General features: G+C 40.7%; 1 protein-coding gene across 10 annotated transcripts in view; it reads left to right on the top strand.

The window, feature by feature from the left end:
- The window catches only part of PTPRM (protein tyrosine phosphatase receptor type M), a 765,571-nt gene that overhangs the window by 359,033 nt on the left and 387,984 nt on the right, over nt 1-18,554 (top strand). For all 10 annotated transcript variants that reach the window (XM_032875725.1, XM_032875726.1, XM_032875727.1 and 7 more), the window contains 2 exons: nt 4,868-5,042; nt 10,787-11,080. In XM_032875725.1, the coding sequence (XP_032731616.1) occupies nt 4,868-5,042; nt 10,787-11,080 (469 nt within the window). The remainder of the gene's footprint in view (nt 1-4,867; nt 5,043-10,786; nt 11,081-18,554) is intronic.

The raw sequence follows: 18,554 nt of genomic DNA on the forward strand, positions 1-18,554 counted from the left end.
CTTATAGCTCTGACAAATCAGGATGAAGGACTACTGTATATCTTTGAAAAACAATTGGCTTTTTCATTATCCTGATGGTCTCTGTATTAGTGTCCTATTGCTTGTTTAACAAATTACCAGAGACATAATGGCTTTAGTACTTTGTAGTTCTAGAGGCCAGAAGTCCTCAATAAGGTGACCGCAAGCCTGGTTCCTCCTGGAAAGTGTAGGGGAGAATCTGTTCCTTACCTTTGTGGCTTGTTAGAGACCTCCTTCGTTTCTTGGCTCATGATCCCTTCCTCCATTTTCAAACCACATCACTCCAACCTTTGTTTCTGTGGTCACATTTCCTTCTTCTGCATTTGACCCTCCTACCTTCTTCCTCCCTTGTAATTACATTGGGCCCATCTGGATAATTTAGTATTCAAGGATACTGGGATAATTGTTTCATCTCCTCATCTTCATTCTTATTTTAATCACATCTGCAAACTTCCTTTTGCTATGCACAGGGGGCATATTCTCAAGTTCTGAGAACTAGGCAGGAGACATCTTTGGGGACTATTATTTTGCCTGCCCCAGTCATGATGATTGGGCAATGTTGCTGATTGAGGATGTGCAGAATCTCTCAAATAATTTTCCGTATTGGTCTCCCTTGTAAATAAAAACTAATTATCTAGTTTTAGGACCTAGAGTATGTATCTATTAACTTAGCAACTTTATATTTCTGTGTTCTACCTATGGAACATTTTTTCCACTGGGGCTGTGATTTTTAGAGTCAGCAGATATTTATTAAGTTTTATTTCTGGTGCACCCATGTACGCCAAATGAATAAGTTCTGTTTCTTTACTTTGAAGATACCCTAGTCTACAAAAGGGAAGATATGACTACAGTATAACACACTTTTTGTCTATTTTATTCCTGAACATCTTCAGAATCCTTATTATTTTTAGAATCCTTATCTTCCTCTTTCTCATCCCTCTTTTTTGTCATTTGTTGATTTCTTAAAAAGAAAAAAATTACCAATCTCCCTTGATCTCAGTTGGGATCCCACATTTTTTCCTTCAGTCTGTTACTGTACCCATAGATATGTTCATGTCACCCCTTTACCTAAAATCCTTCCATTCCTGGCATCAGGATAAACTATAATCCTCAATATGTCATATTCCTTGGTGTGGTCCTATTGTGCTTATCTTCCTAGCCTCATCACCTGCCATTCTAGACATGCTTTGTTCTAGTTGCATGGAATCGGTTGTACTTCCTACATTGTTCATGCTCTCTTGGCTCTTGACTTTTGCGAAGCTCTTCTCACTCACTGGGTTCCATTTCTCCTCCTTCCCTGCCTGAGAAACTCCTGTGCATTCTCCAGCCTGGCCTCAAGTAGTGCTTTCTAGAAGGCTGACCCAGTCCTCACATCCTTCTCCAGTGTGGTCCTCTTTTTCTGGGTTTGCTGGGTTATGCAGTTTATTGCTCTATACTATATAACCATGGCCTTACTTGGCTGTTTTTCTCACCAGATTGTAAATTCAGTGAGATAAGGGATCTTTTAATTCCATTCTCCCTATATATGATACAGTGCCTGCCTCCTAAGGGGTTTTTACTAAGTGTTGGTGAAATGAATGCTTGGATGCATGTATCTTGGAATGATTTAATGCAAAATGACCTGCAGATTTGAGTAAGATCGATGAGCAGGTATGGAATTAAGCTAAAATGATTATGAGTTAGCACTTGGTTTCTCTTTCCTATATACCATTTCTCTTGAAGAAACTGAATCTAATTTTCTGTGTGATTCAGTAAGTGGGATTCAAAAAGAAAGCCCCAGTCCTGAGAATTGATGGACTAGAGCTGTGTAGAATTGTTAGTTTGAAGCTGTTTATTTTAAAGAATAGATCTCTGGCATGGCGACAATACCTAGGAAGTAATCCTCCTCTCAGTGTATGTATAAACCAAAATGGAGGTTTTTTTAAACTTGAGCACCCCCACCGCAATCTTGAATAGTTGTGAGTAATCAATAAATACATATTTCCAAATTCCTTGGAAGAAGCATTCTTTTGAAATAGGCGTATTCTAGCAGTAAAATATTACAGGATTACTATAGAAGTATATTCTTACAAGATTGATGCCACAAGTGAGTAAATAAATAAGTAGAGAGCCTTTTTTTGGTTGCCGTGATTAATAAAACAAATACAAATATAAAATATGCCTTTCTTTAGGGCTTAACTTTTTTTTCTCCGAACTTGGAGATTAGATTTGTTTTGCTTTGTTTTTAGTTTGGAAAAAGACAAACTGCGTTTTATAGACTTAGTAGATCTGAGGTTACTCCTAGTGGTAGAATTGGATTGTTCATTTGTGAAGAAGGTTGGGAGACTGAACGCATGGGCTATAGAGAGGAGTGCTGTCCCCCGTTGCATTAATGAATGATGCCAGATTGATTCCATTTTGTTTCGCTTTCCTAACTCCTTGGCGTGCTCTTGTCAGAGCAAATTTGGGGGATTTAGTAAAAACCGGGACAGATATGTAAGACACATAGGATATCTATGGGACCCCACGCTCTGATTTGTAACTTCTTAAGCTATTAACCAAGCTGCTGTGACAGAAAGCACTGCAGGGGATGTTGGTGGAACTCTTCTTCCCCACTCCTGATGTTTCCTTCCCTGCGGCAGGAACTGTACCAGTGAAGCACTCTGTTGCCTTTTCTTTGCCCACACAGGAGATGCCTGGGAAGGAAGCTGTGAGCATACACAGCCCAGCTCCTTCTTTGGGAGCTAACCCCCTATAGGAGCCCTGTTCTTCCATCCTGTGAGTTTTACAGCAGCACCCAACATGTGGGAGGCCTTAGTGCTTTTCTAAGGTGGCCTGTGGCTGGGTGGGTGAGTCTGTTTAATTCTGTGCTTCAGTCTTAGCAAGCCCATTGTCACTGCATCTCAGCTATGTCCTCTACTACCAGATTCACAGGTCATAAAAGCGGTACCTTGACTGCCTGTCTACCTTTCCTTTCTCCTTGACCTCATCACTCACTTGGTCCACAATTGGGGTGGGGATGTGTGGTGCGACTCAGTAAGCCAATGTCTGTGTTTGTATCTTTAAATTCTCACACCTGCCCTGCAGGTGAGCTGTATCACACTTCTTGTTAACGATGAGGAAAGGGAGGCTCTAGGAAGGTAAATCGCTTTGAAGTTGGCTTTGGCACCCTGATCGGTCTGACTCCAAATCCATGTCCATTAGGGCACGCCGCCAAAGAAAAAAATCACAGATGAAAGCTTTTAAAAGACATTGTGTAATATAAATCACTGAGTAATATAGATGAGTTTTATTATGTGTAGCTTAGCATTTTCATACTCCTACATAAAAACATTTTCACGGGGGCGCCTGGGTAGCTCAGTGGGTTAAAACCTCTGCCTTCAGCTCAGGTCATAATCTCAGGGTCCTGGGATCAAGCCCCGCATTGGTCTCTCTGCTCGGCAAGGAGCCTGCTTCCTCCTCTCTCTCTCTCTCTCTGCCTGCCTCTCTGTCTACTTGTGATCTCTCTATGTCAATAAATAAATAAAATCTTTAAAAAAATTTTTTTTCATGGAGCCTGCAAGTCACTGAATACACAGGTACTTCCTTCCCTCCCTGGTTCCACTGGCTGCCTTCATTTCATCCACAGCTTTCAGTTCTCTCTAACTATCTCGGGCTTCCTGCCCGGTTTCCTCTGACTAGATAGAATACTCCTTCTCTCCCACCCTCTCCCTTTGCCTGGTTAGCTCCTCGTTGGCCTTCAGATCTCAGCTTATTTCCTCAAACTGGCCTCCTACAGCCGCCCTATCTGAAGATGGTGATTTCTGCCAGCCATCTGATTGGTCCCTTTTCCACCCTGGCCATCACTTGTCATTCTGTATTCATTTCCAGCCTATACTTCCCACAAACTAAGGTGCTGTGGTCACCATAACCACTCTTCTGTCATTCTGCACTATGAGCCTAGTGTCTTAACACAGTTCCTAGCACCTGGTTGGCACCCAAAATGGATTCTGAGTGAACAAGTGGATGGAAAGCTTGGCATCATGCATTAGTTCTGAGGTCTGTGCCCATTGTTTTTTATTCAGTGCTTGCAGATGACGTATTAAAGATAGCCTCTTTCCTGGGAATTGTAATTAAGGACTGAAATCTATAGCCTTCTTATGAGACCCTAAATTATAAGAAGCATAGAATGGATTTCTAAGGCTACATAACTCAAGACGGACTTCATGTGTTGAGGATGGTGTAAGACGAAGGTACCGCAAGGAGGGAAACTGCTTTCTGTGGGATGTGGGAGAAACTTCTCTTGTAGCGTTTTACCATCAGGTACTATTAAACATCTCCTTGGTTTTTGTATCCTGAAACACATCATAAAGCTTAGAATAGTTCATCAGACCTGTTCAGTTAAGGAATATGTTAATACCTACTTATGTTTTTAATGTAATTCTTAATATCTATTTTTTCATAGATAAAAAAGGGCCGGCAGTAGGGTAACATGTGAATTAATTTTGTTTCCTAGCCAAGCATCAAAACAGAAGGTAAAGTGGTATGAAAATACCAAATGGTAATCATTTGGGAGTCAAATAAAGAATTTTTCCATATGCATTTTTCTACTCCTGGTGAGCTCACTTCACATAATTAATATCTTGAAGGGGCCAAGTCAAGATGGTTCTGCACACTTAATTTTGCATTCCTCAATCTTGAAAGTGTTGATCGTGGCAGGATTTCACTTTCCAAACCAGCTGTTTCCCTAGAACTAGTGCCCCTGGGTAATAAACAATGGAACCCAGATCCATATGCAAAGAACACGGATACTGTGCCATCAAACGTCTCACTGGTTCAATATGATGGCTGATATTGTCTCTTTTTGTCTCCCCTACCCCCGTTTCTGCAGGGCATTGATGGGCGTGATGCTCCCCTTAAGGAAATAAAGGTGACCAGTTCCCGGCGATTCATAGCCTCTTTTAATGTCGTGAACACAACAAAACGAGATGCTGGGAAGTACCGCTGCATGATTCGCACCGAAGGAGGGGTTGGAATATCAAACTATGCAGAATTGGTAGTTAAAGGTATTTAACGTATTTTTATACCCTTAAATAGTCCATTAAAATAGACATGTCAGATGGCCGTGAGTTCATTTTTTGTTTAAAACGCAAACTTATCCTTGTCTGTTTCCGAACAGTAGCTTGGTGACAGGCTATCTTGATGGATTGCAATTTAAGTACAAATTTTGCACGTGAGCGATATTTCTGAAAAATGTATTTTATTTATGTTGGTTTATTTGCAGGCAAAAGCCCTGAATGTGCTCTTGGCAAGTTCTTCTGCCAACTCTGTACACAGCGATTACAACCTATAAATTCTTTTAAGGAATGAATTTTTTTTTTTTTTTTTTACTGATAGAAAATCACTTAAAATGCAAATATTCACCAGCCAGGGTGTTTATGATAGCAGGGTGGTTAATAAAATGAAGCAATGCCAGTATAAAAATGCTCAGTCATATCACACAAGCCATATTGATAATACTGAGTTAACATTCATAATGTCGCAGTTAGTTTCCATTACTATATTTTGCATGACTGAAAAATTGAGTCATTATATTCAGGGAGGTGGTGTGTGAGGGAAAAAAATAAAAAGAGGATAAATAAGTTTCCATTGCTGGTCTAATGCCTTTTGTGTGTGTGTGTGTGGCGGGGGGTGCTAAGGAGTTTATGGTATTAAACTGCTAGGGCAATTCTCAGTCCCACACAGAATGATTTTGAACTTCTGGTTGCACTGTGAGGCATTTTTAGATAATTTGTGGTAGGCCATTGCTGTTTTGTCCTAGGAGAACAGAATGATGCCCATTTTTGAATTTTTTTCCCCATTGCATTTGTTAAATATGAAACATAAAGCTGATCTCTTTTGGATCAGTTCTTCCTTGTATCAGCAAATTTCTCTGTGTAAGCTGTTTTAACGACTGCGGGGTTCAAACCCCAGAACTAGCTATGTGGGCATGGGCCAGGGGCTTGCCTCCTCTGTGCTTTCCTCAAGTATACAATAAACATTAATAATGTCACCTTCCCCATGGGGTGATCAGCAAGGTCAAGTGCAAAAAGTAGATGAATGGCACTTAGAACAGTATGCATAGTAAGCTGCCGGCCCATGTCAGGGCTATGATGGGGGTGGGCGAGGTGAGCCTTACCCCCTGCTTCTGGGCATCAATGAACTTCATTTAGGAATGCTTGTCACTGCCCTCTTTCTGAATTTTAAAACCTAAATGCCCGCCCAGCTTTTCTTCCCTCCCTGGACCACATCCATATTAAATGGAAGTCTCTGGGGACACAGCCTCTCTTACAAAATCTATAGGTGACTTTGGCATATGCTTCTGTTGTGAAATCCCTGCTGCCAATATCGGTCACTCCTGGCTTAGGAGAGAAATGTTTATTGGTGAGCCTTCCCCCAAGCAGGAAGGACTGACATTGTGCACATTGAAATATCTACCCCGCTAATATATTTTGTCACAGCAGATTCTTGGGAATTTTAGTTTGTGGTGAAACTTTAGCTGGTCTGGTTAAGACCTGAGTTTACGTTTAATAGCCATAAGAAAACTAATTCTTCACAGTAACTCCTATCCTAGTCTGCAAAAGGCTCTCTGAGAGGCGAGGAGTCACCGTGTAGAATACAGACACCAGGGACGCCTGGGTGGCTCAGTCGGTTAAGCGTCCGCCTTGGGATCAAGTCATGATCCCAGCGTCCTGGGATTGAGTCCTGCATCAGGCTCCCTGCTTTAGCGGGGAGCCTGTTTCTCCCTTTGCCGGACGCTTCCTCTGCTTATGCTCTCTATCTCTCTGATAAATAAATAAATAAAATATTTTTAAAAGAAAGAAAGAAAGAAAGAGAGAGAGAGAGAAAGAAAGAAAGAAAGAAAGAAAGAAAGAAAGAAAGAAAAGAAAGAAAGAAAACAGACAGCATTTACCAAGAAATCCAGTAGAGCAGCAGCCTCAGTGTTCCATGGCTGAGTTCTTTATTATCATTATTAGTACTTAATGTTCCTCCCAGCTCAGTTCTCTGTGAGTGTGTTCCATTTTCTGACTGATAGTCGCTCCAGCATTTTACTGTGACCAGCCCTGTTCTTGAGGCTTCATGCTTCATTATCAGTATAATGTAAATCTTGTAACCTTGCTCAGAATGGCCTCTGTGCAAAAGTTCATTTGTTGGATGGCGTAAGTCAATCATAAATTGCTAGTCTCCCAGAACAAACTTGAGCACAAAGAATGAATGGGTTGTTATTCACATTTATACAGCCCATTTTCCTGTCTTAGGATGGCATAGTGGTAGCTTGGCTCCTTGTGATAAAAATAAAAATGTCCAAGCACCTCTTTTCATTGCTGCACACAACCAAAGCCAGGGACAGCTGGCTTGCAGTTGTGGCTCAAATCTGAAATTTGACTTTTCCTTCACTTATAATTTTATGGCCATATTTTTCATATGTTTTATATTTTAAAGAGAGATAATATGCTGAATTGTACTAGCATGTTATGCTTCATAAAGTATTACCTTGACATAAAGATACATAATTACATTATACATAAGGTAGACATTACCTTACACATAAAGATAATTACTTTAAAATATGCGGTGACACTTTTGAGGCCACTTGTATAGAATTTAACTCTTCTTTGTATGCATGTAATATGTGGAGTGTTGATCTTCTAAAAAATGGGAAAACCAGAGTCTAGAGAGCTTGTAATTTTCTTAAGGTCACATCCTGATTTGGTACCAGCCCTCCCAAAGGAAACCCACGTCATTTAGTAACTGTCACTCCTATCTTATTTATGTCTACCACGCTTTTGCTAATTGGGGACATAAAATATATTTCATATAATCTCCACAATGTTTGTCTATATGCATGTGTATCAGTATCATTTAATTATGTGAGATATGTATTAGGCATTCGCATATGTTTATCATTAGATACATGTTTATGTATCTGTATGTGTATAAATTCTTTCATTGCTGGCTTGGTTTAAAATTATAGTTGAAGGGTGCCTGGGTGGCTCAGTGGGTTAAAGCCTCTGCCTTCAGCTCAGGTCATGATCCCAGGGTCCAGGGATCGAGCCCTGCATTGGGCTCTCTGCTCAGCAGGGAGCCTGCTTCCCCTCTTCTCTATCTGCCTGCCTCTCTGCCTACTTGTGATCTGTTTGTCAAATAAATAAATAAAATTAATTTAAAAAAATAGAAATAAAATAAAATTACAGTTGAGCCTTGAACAGCATAACAGCTGGAGGCACCAACCCCTGTGTAACTGAAAATCCACACATAGCTTTTGGCTCCCCAGAAACTTAACTAATAACCTGTTGATGACCAGAACCCTTACCGATAACATAAGCAGTCTATTAACATGAATTTTGTATATGTATCATATACTGTATTCTTACAGTGACCTAGAGAAAAGAAAATGTTAATAAAAAGCACAAAGGAGAGAAAATATGTTTACAACACTGCAAAAAATCCATGTATAAGTGGGCTCATGCAGTTCAAACCGTGTTGTTCAAGGGTCAACTATACTTTAATTGTGAACTTGCGCTTTCATTAGAATCATATATTTTAAATTGCTTTCTGTCATTTAGGATAGGTGGACTTCCTTCCTTCTCCTCTTCCTTCCTTCACTTCGGGAATTATTCAAAATTTAAATATTGGCTTATTCTCGTTCGCACTCTTCCAGCAACCTAAAAGTCCCTTGGAAAGTCTAGTGCAATTACTCCAGCTTCCAATGGAACCTTTCATTTGATTTCACATATTTGATACTTTTCTTCATGGGGAATTAATAGAGAAAATATACTCGGGTCAAGCAAGCATTAAAATCATGTCTGTGTTAGGATACTAGCAACAGTATCCTAAATGAATTGGTGTGCTCACTAACCTTTGTGGCCTTGCCCCTGAGTTGTATTTTGAATGGCAGTTCAGCCATCCTTGCTAGCATTTGCAACTTCAAAATAATTAACTGCTCTTTCAGCCTGGCTCCATAACTGCCTTAGGATATACTATAAAAGGCCCATTTCATGTTTCGGTTCAAGGAATCGCCTAATGATATAAATTGATGTTAAATCATGAGTTGAGTAAGAACTGTTTAAAGAAATGAAGAGCCAGCACAAAGTTGTGGTTTATGAACAATAGGAGCAATATTTTAGTAAGTCTCTGTGAATTCTGGAGTCTTGCAACTACAGTTCGGCCTTCAGTGTCTATGTTGATGCAGTCTGATGAGGTTTCCCAGCTATTTTTGAAAGTCAGTAAGACTCATCGCTCCTCGATTACAGAAAAAGAACAAAGATACCTCCACCCAACAAAGACAACTGTTGTTATTGGCATCTTAGTCTAGGGATCCACCAGGTAGCATCCCAAGGGCCAAGGTCAGTTGGTCCTAGCTGCAATGAGATCCCTGTCAGCAGGAAGCAGGACCTGAGCAGTTGGCTGTGTCCACTGTGGGGCTGACAGAATTTACAATATGCAAGCCAGCCTATGCCCACAATGGAACATAGCAGGCTTTATTTTTTGTGCATTCAGATGTGCTAACCAAGGAGTTGAAACACACACACACACTCACCCCAAAAGACACAAACCACCTGTGGAAACATGCTTGAAAAAATCAGAGAGGGAGGCAAACCATAAGAGATCTGAGCTCTAGGAAACAACCTGAGTGTTGCTGGAGGGGAAGGGGGGGATGGTCTAACTGGGTGATGGGCATTAAGGAAGACGCTTGATGGGATGAACAGCTGATGAATCACTAAACTGTACCTCTGAAACTAAAAAAAATAAAAAATAAAAATCACCAGATCTTACTTACATTTTTTTTTCTCAGATGGAGATTCAGGAAGGTAGAAATACACTATTTTATATAGTTTTCTCCCTTCCCGGTATCATGTACCATGACACTGGGCATATAAGATGCCTTCACTTGGTGCCTGGCAAAGCCATTCAACCAACACCTCACTGATAGATTGGGAATACTATTTAAAACATGATTGTCTATTTCTTCCTCCTCAGACAATGATGCAGAAAAAGAGTCCATCTCGTGTTTTAAACAATGAAAGAGACTTTGTTGGGTTTGAAGAGTATTTGCTATTGATTGCTTGGAATTTTACCAAGCTGGGCCTGGCTTGCACTTTCCTTTAGAGCTTTTCTTCCTACTCTCTGCTTTCCTAAGACTCATTACTGAAGGCTCCTTGAACAGAAGCAGTGGTAGGCTTTCTTATCCAAACGTCTTACTTCTGCAGCTGAATGAATCCACTGTGGTGGGGGGTTTTGGGGGGCAAGAAGTCATCCTGGAAATGCATTTAGGATGAGAGAAACTTTAAACTCAGCCATGTTTTCAAATTGATGAAATCTGTGGAATAATAAATATAAGGAAACTGAATTTAATGAGATAGGTAACTTGCACCTTTGATGATTTCAAAGACCTTCTCAATAAGGAACTTGGCAATAAATAGAGTGCCTCATGGAGCTTAAGTACTACCACTGAGAAAGCTTTAGCGAGTTACTTATAGTGGGAGGGAAGATCATTTGAGCCTGAGAAAAATGAGTTGTATCTTAAAACAAACTGTGGGTATTCCTACTTGAGCAAGCTTAGGTTTTAAAGATGGTTTTTTTCACAAATCTGAACACAGGGGAAGACTTCACCAGTATGCTTTTTCTTAATAACCTAAACAAAACCATCCTCATCACTTCATTCCTGACATACTCATGGCTTCTTTATTTTGATAATTGATGTATGTTCAGCTGGTTTAAAACTGAAGGGCAGCGTGTCTGAAAGACGGCTCTCTGATTTGCCTTCCAGAGCCCCCCGTTCCCATCGCTCCACCTCAGCTTGCCTCCGTGGGGGCAACCTACCTTTGGATTCAACTCAACGCCAACTCCATCAACGGGGATGGGCCCATTGTCGCCCGAGAGGTGGAGTACTGCACAGCGAGTGGGAGCTGGAACGACCGGCAGCCGGTGGATTCCACGAGTTACAAAATCGGGCACCTCGACCCGGATACAGAGTACGAGATCAGTGTGCTGCTCACCAGGCCAGGGGAGGGCGGCACGGGGTCTCCTGGGCCAGCTCTCAGAACCAGGACAAAGTGTGCCGGTGAGTAGAGGACACCTGGGACCAGTTGCTACTGTCTTTCTGGGTGTTGACTTGCAGCACTGTGTTTCTCAGGTGGTTCATATGCTTCCTCAGCTCTGTCAGCATCCTTTGTGGGAATGAATAATTCCCTTCACCTCCGAGCAGTAGCCTGACAGCCTGTGGACTTGGGGACCTCAAAGCTTGGTATCTACGGGCAACCTCCACTTCTTTTTACCCTATTTTTTATTTATACTTTCCTGTGAGCGTCATCTAGTTTGTGTAGGAATTCTCCCTACATTTGACAGAAACTGTCTCCTTCAGTGAAGTCTGCGCATAGGTCAGATCCTCTCACCCTGGTCCCCTTGTTTTATGTTCACCGTTAATGTGCTTTTAGCCTGGAGGGGCATTGGAATAACAGAGTCTAACTCGGAGATAGCTTTAAAGCTGTGTTTTTATTGATGGATATTTAATGGAGGGGCTGCTTGCCAATGACACGGGGCCCATTTGTAAACTAAGCCAGGGTGATTTGTGGGCTGTATGCGGTCTTCAAGTTGAGATTATAAAGTTCTAATTGACTATGCTGAACCCGGTCCACAGCTTAAATAAAGTAGGGTTGATGTAGCACCTTACAAAAATCAAAACCTGAGGAAAGCTCCCATGAGAGGTATTAGTGCTATTTCTGTGTGGCTACTTTCTGCTAGGGAAGTAGAGAGAAATGATATATTGGGACACTCCAGTGTTCTTTCTTCGGTGACCTGAAGGATCTCTGTATTGAATGGTGGGCTGAGGTGAGGCGATTCAGTACATTTTTATGGAATTAACTGATTCTTCAGATAGCGTTATGTAAGTAGACCCAACCATATGTGTCATTTATTTTTTTTAAGTTTTGAAAGTTCTCAGAGGACAGTCTGCCCCTCACCAGGAGTAGAAATGATAATAGGTTGTATACTGCTTCTCCAAGTTCAACACTCGTGGGCAAATTCTGTCCTTGTGTTGTTGTTATTGTTGAATTTCATTAGAAGAGGGAGCAGCTCCCTTCTGGGGGTTCGTGATGGGCCAGTCCTAGCCAACTCTGTGTCTTTTTCCCAGATCCACCACTAGGTGTGGGATTTCTGGAATAAACTGCAGCTCTGGACGTGGGCTCTTCACAAAGCCTGCGCTGGCAGGCCCAAGGAGAAAGGAGTTTGAAAGTGCTTTCTATTCCTCAGGTTTCCAAATGATGTCATCTCCCCTGTCTCTTTAGTTGAATAAAACTGCCCTTCTTTTTTTGTGAAATAATTCTTATATGATCCTGTCATCTGTTACAGGGCAAACAGTAGCAATGTATAACACCAGATATATCATTTCGCAGTAGAAGCCTCGCTTTCGAACCTGTTATTGATTTGGTAACTGCCTTGTGAAGGCTCCCAGGCAGTTGCTGACACCCCCGTATTATGAGGGGGGACATGGGAGCCCGTGGGACCTTCTGTCCTCCAAGCATTCTCCATGAGCAGTACATTTAGTGCTATTTCACTTCAGTGTGATTTTAAGGAATCCTATTTTGGGCACAGCAATATATAGTCTCCCTTGCTGTCCAAAAAAGGGTTAGAATTCCATTGTCTAGACTGGAGAGAGATGCCATCTGTTTCATTCTCATCACTAACAACCCCGCCTACTTAATGTTTCCAGTCCTGTTCTCCCTTACAGATTTTGTCTTGTCTCGTGGTTTTCTGACTGTATATTTCAGCTACTGACACAACTGTTACATACATTTCCCCTGAATAGAATACTTGAATTTTTTTATTGCTGCTTGATGTGTACATACATATACAACTTTCAAAGAGACAACATACCTTTTATCCTAGACTGTCAGTACTTTTAAAGAAATTAAAACCCATTCTGAATTGACATTTGCATACCAACACTATGCCTTCAGAAGTGTTCAACCTCATGTAAGCGAGGGAGCCTAATGACAAAGCGTGCTTTTTTCAGTGTTTGCAACCCTAAGTTGATACGACTCCTGGAGTGTCACGTGCCGACCTTGAACATTGTTGAAACAGCTATAGTTGGGCAAGCCAGTCTTAGAAAGTAGGAGTGTGTTAGGTCGGAGAGTCACAGCTAAAAATAAAGGGGGGGAGACATCAGAGGTGGGTGAGGAAAGTGAAGTCAAATTTCTCTTTACTGTATGAAAAAAAAAAAAAAGAGTTTCACCCTTCCTTGACCTGAGGCTCTTTGGAAAATGTGAAGATAAGACTGATGAGCACAGCCAGTGAGCAGTAGAACATGGTGGAAGGCAGGACTGAGGTACAAAGGAGGACACTGGTGCTGCAGACTGGAGACTAAAAAATGCAGGATGGTCCCCACTGTAACTTGGATGGTTTGTGAGCATTTGGGGCTCACAGAGAGCAGCAAGTCATGGAAGTTATAAGCTGGGGGGGGGGGGCTCTAAGCATTCTTCAAAGTAGCTGGAAATTGCCCTTGGCCAAGCTTGATCCGTGGATGAGTCTAATAGGGCAATAGGTAGTAGGAATAATTGCACATTCATCCGTATGGTTTAAAACCCAACAGTACTACTGTGGAACTAGAGTAATAAAATTTAGCAGCAACATATATAAAAAAAGATGGAGAATTTGGCTTAAATGCATATGAATCTACCGTACGATCCATATCACTCTGTACTGTTATTTTCTTACCATTATCCCACCCCACCCCCCCATACAAAGCCTACTGTAATCTTAGGTTGCATTAAGAAAGCCAAATACCCATGATGGAGAAGGTGATAGTCTTATTGTACCAGGGCTCATCAGTCTCCCTACAATTACCACACTGATTTCTGCTCCCTGTATTTTGTTAAGAGAGCACAAAATGGCCTATGCTCTAGGGATAGCCTCTAGGTTAGGAAAGGTTCTGGAACCTTGCTCCACCAATGAGGAATGATGGAAAGAATTTAGAAAGGTGATGGGGAAGAACAGACGGTCTGCACAAATTTGACAAGAGTTGAATCATGAGTAGTGAGTTTCCAGTGGTTGACCCATTCAAGTAGAACCTGACATTGTAAAAGGTGATTTCTATATTCAGAAGAGGATTGAACTGGGTGACCTTGCAGATGTTTTCAACATGAAGATTCTCTGATTCATGCATTGTTCTCTTTCTAAAGAGATGATCCATTGTATGTTATTACCCTGAAAGTCTCTGACTTTCACTTTTATTTTATCCTGGTCTGGAAACCCCATTTCCATGCTTCTCCAGCTCAGCTGGGCAGACCAGTGGAGGGAGGTCTATGATGACATTTACAAAAGTTTGAGCAAAAAGGGGGGAGCTAGTGAGTTTTTAATACTGCTAACTAGATTAAATTTGAAGAAATGACTCTTATTTTGAGATACTGTGCCTGGTTTTTGTCTTAAACTATCCCTTTTATGAAATGATGATGCTAGAGGGTATTAGAGCCAAGAATGTGGGCTCTGGGACCTTGCTGCCAGAGACTGAGTTCTGGCTCTGCCCGGAGCTATACGTGGGACCATGGGAACACTGATGACATTCCCTTGACTTCCACTGCCTTATCTATAGAACAGGGCTGATGATCAAAATATAGATCTCCTGTTGTGCCCATGAAACTTTAAGGAGCCTGTGTGTGTACAGCACCTAGAACAGAACCTGACATAGAGCAAATGGTCGATAAAAGTTAACCGCCATTTAAAAAAAAATCTTTTAACATTTTCAGTCAAAACAATTGGATGTTAGCAACCTGATTTCATTGCTCTAGATGTGTTACAAATATTACCTATCTGGTAAATTGAAAATCCAAGGACCAGTTTTATAGCACGGACTCACAGAATTCTGTGCAGTGGAACACTGCATTCATGACACACGCCATTCTCTCATTTCTTTTATTAAATCTGTTTCTTTTGGACAAGCTCTCCGTTTCCATTAATGTGCTGTACCAGTGAGACCTGTCCTATTGTGTTTTGGTGACACCCATGAAAATGTATTTTGCCTCTTGCATTAAAATGGCAAGATCAGTATTTATTGTCCTTCTCTGAGCAACAGAATTGATTTTCGTGTGTGGCTAGTAGACGCAATCTCATTACCTGGTCAGGTTTCTTTCAAGAATTGTATGGTAGTCCACTTCCAGAGCTCTTGCTTCTTGTGTTTCTGAAAATTATTTTCAAATATATGCACAGGCGCACCTCACGTAGCCTTGATCAAATCACTTAGCTTCTCTGGTTCCTTCTCCTTCTCCTTAAATAAGGGCAGTGACGCTGGCCCTGACTGTCAGAGGTGTTTGTGAAGATGAGGTTAGATCTTATCTGTAAAGGGATTTTACAAGTGATAAAATGTTCTTCCTATATGGGGTAATTTTAAAAAAATGATTATAGTAAGGAGCTAGTTTCAAGATTGATACATACCCAGGTATTTTTCCAATTTTGCAGTTTAGCTATAGTCGGGTAACCTCAGAGAGTTGAAATTACTTCAGTATCCACTTCAGCAAAATATAATTTAGTTTGTATTTTCTATTATATCTTACATTCTTATAATTATGTGCAGCTCTGTATCACAATCCAGTAAGTGGTAGCTACTTAAAAAAGAGAAATGGGAGATGCTGTTAGATTAATTTTCACAGTAGACTTTTTATGTGTTTTATTTTGGGATATTGCTTTTTATGTATCCTAGTTATTGTTTAACTGTGTCTAAGTGACCGGCCCCAGGAGTTAAAAGGATGGTGATAAATGAATGACCTAACAATTAAGATTGGCAAGAGTGAAAAGAAAATAAAGCTGAACTGAAATGTGTTCTTTAGAATTAATATAACTAAAAATCTGGAAAAGAAAAAAAAAAAGCTTGTACCTTTAAAAAAAATTTTTGTGAGATATTTATCAAACACACATATTTCCAAGGCACTGCTCCTGCCTCTGAGGGGAGAGCAACAGGGTAAGATCTGCCATTAGAGTTATCTATTGAGGGATGAAGTGTGCAGTTAAAAAAAAAAAGTATATATATATATATATATATATATATATATATATATATAAAATATACATATACATACATGCATGAAGTATGTTAAATGCTATACAGAAAGAGAGAGAGAATGGAGAGAAGCAGGAGATTTTTTATTAGGTTATCTGTTATTTTTAATTGTGGCAAAATCATATAATGTAAAATTTACCATCTTAATCATTTCTAAGTGTACAGTTCAATAATGTTGAGTACATTCAATCTCTAGAACTAATTTATTTTGCAAAACTGAAGCTCTCTAGCCATACAAATCCCCCAACTCCTCTTTCACAGGCCCTACCAGTTACCATTCTGCTTTCTGTCTCTATGAATTTAACTACTCAAGGTGCCTCTTATAAATGGCACCATGTATAATCTGTCCTTTCATTACTGGCTCATTCCATGAGCATTATGTCCTTAAGGTTCATTCATATTATAGTATGTGTGGTTGTACCTTTTTAATTACTCTGATAATTGTATTGTGTATACTTTCTTTATGTGATTCTTTGTAAACTATTTTGAAACTTTAAGCACCAACTTGGGCTTTCAATGAAATTAATACTGCTCAGTGTATTAAAAAAATGCTTCATCTTTATGACTCACGGAAGTCTTGCCGACTAAAGCAGGTAGTACTGCTGTGCTTTCGGAGAGTCAAGTAGAAATAAGTACCCAGAAGTACTGTGTCAGAATGGTACAGCCATCCTGCCAACCAGTGAATAGAAAGTGATACAAGAAATTACAGTGCTCTTTATAATGTCCCCTTCTCTTCATAAAGTGGGTTCATTTTTATATTCATTTGCATAGATATGTATATTTGTTCTATAGGAACATCATTAGAACCTTTTACATAATTGTGATAGAATCTTTGAATATATGTTACATTAAAATTTATTTTTGTTCTACCCTGTTGCTTTGATCACATGCAGTTACAGCTGTCTTATCTGTAGTGCCTTCAGTGACATGAGACGTGGGACATACTTCTCATCTGCTTTGAGTCCCTATACCTTCTAATGCTCTGTGGTCTGGGAAGGATTGAGTTTGTGTCTAATCCAGTATGGTGTGTTTTCATGTGTCTCCTCTCCTTTGTAATGGCAGTCGAACTGTTGAATGAGAACAAATATATTTGCGTCTCTTTGCTCTCTTGTGTCCTGGCCATGGGCGTGGATGAAACACCTGCATACTTGAGCAGAGCATCAGCAGCCCTGACCATGGGAATGTTCTGTTCACTTCAGGGCTAGAGTATCAGGTTGTCTTTCATCACACCCTGAGGATGTCTTTAGCGTGCTTTCTGTAGTAGCTCCCTCTGTCCTACCTGCTCTGGTCTAAGTCTGAAGAGATTCAGGTTAACATTGCTTTGAAAATGTTAATTCTCCTGTTTGCTAAACATGACACTGGAGAGACTCGTTTTACATACATGTGGATGAGGTTCATGCCTGGGCAAAGAGGCACCATAGCATCTCAGCGAGGGGGCCCCCCGTGAAGCCCACTTTGTGTGATCCGCGCATTCCGTGGCAGGCCAGCCGCACTGTCTATTAGTCTTGGTTCTTCCTGTGGGAGAAGAAGAATCATTTTGGTTGGAAGGGGGCTGATCTGAAATTAAACCCTGCCAAAACCTGATTTGTTTTCTTCCCAAATCAAGGATAGCCCAATTTGTCTTTCTCATACAAAACTGCCACTGGTGTTACAATATATATCTGGACTTGCACGGCTGACCCGGGGGACTCGGGGGCAGATGGGAGCCTCTCTCAGAGCTAACCATGGCATGTTATTCACAGGGAGTACAGGCCAGAGATCTCACTGAATAGAACATAATTTATTTTTAATTTAAGTTTATTTACCAGGAAAAAATTAAAGTGTTTTAATTCTACTTCTAAAACAGCTCTGCCAAAGGGCATTGTGTTTTTAATGCATTTCCATCACATTAAACCATTAAGAACCTTTTTAAATTATAAACATTAAAAGGACATAAAAAGTGTCTTCCCTATTAGATGCTAGATATAAGTACATTACACTGAGTAGCATCCTTGCATTTGAGTAGAGGACAGGAATATTGTAGCAATGCAGCACCTTTTTTTTTTTTTTTTTTTTTTTTTTTTTTTGGTTACAATGCAATCAGCACCTTCCTTGCCTGACTTTATGCTGCAGAGCCTTTGTGATACCCACTCCTCCAGTCCAGCTGCCTTTAAACACTGAGTTGGCTCTCTCTCTCTCTCTCTCTCTCTGTGAACTCTAGGACATGGCATGTGAGGGGGGCAGTGTAGGATAGAACTACTCAAGCTGTTGTGTAGGAGAGGTTCGGAAGGGCGTCCAAAGAGACCAGATGGAGGTTTTTGCTTTTAGAGTTCTCCAGTGACACTTGAAGTCTTCTCATAGTTCTCTGAAAGGTATCAGGCAGGCCTCTGCACTGTGAAGAATGAGCCCGCTAACAGTACATGTAGGAGTGATTTGGAAAACTTTGTAGGCAGCTTCCTGTGTAGCTTCCAATAAACTGAGGAGATGGAGAAATGAAGAGAAGGCTCTG

The sequence above is a fragment of the Lontra canadensis genome, unplaced genomic scaffold, assembly GCF_010015895.1.
Source record: "Lontra canadensis isolate GAN:19392208 unplaced genomic scaffold, GSC_riverotter_1.0 scaffold57, whole genome shotgun sequence".
NCBI classification, from domain to species: domain Eukaryota; kingdom Metazoa; phylum Chordata; class Mammalia; order Carnivora; family Mustelidae; genus Lontra; species Lontra canadensis.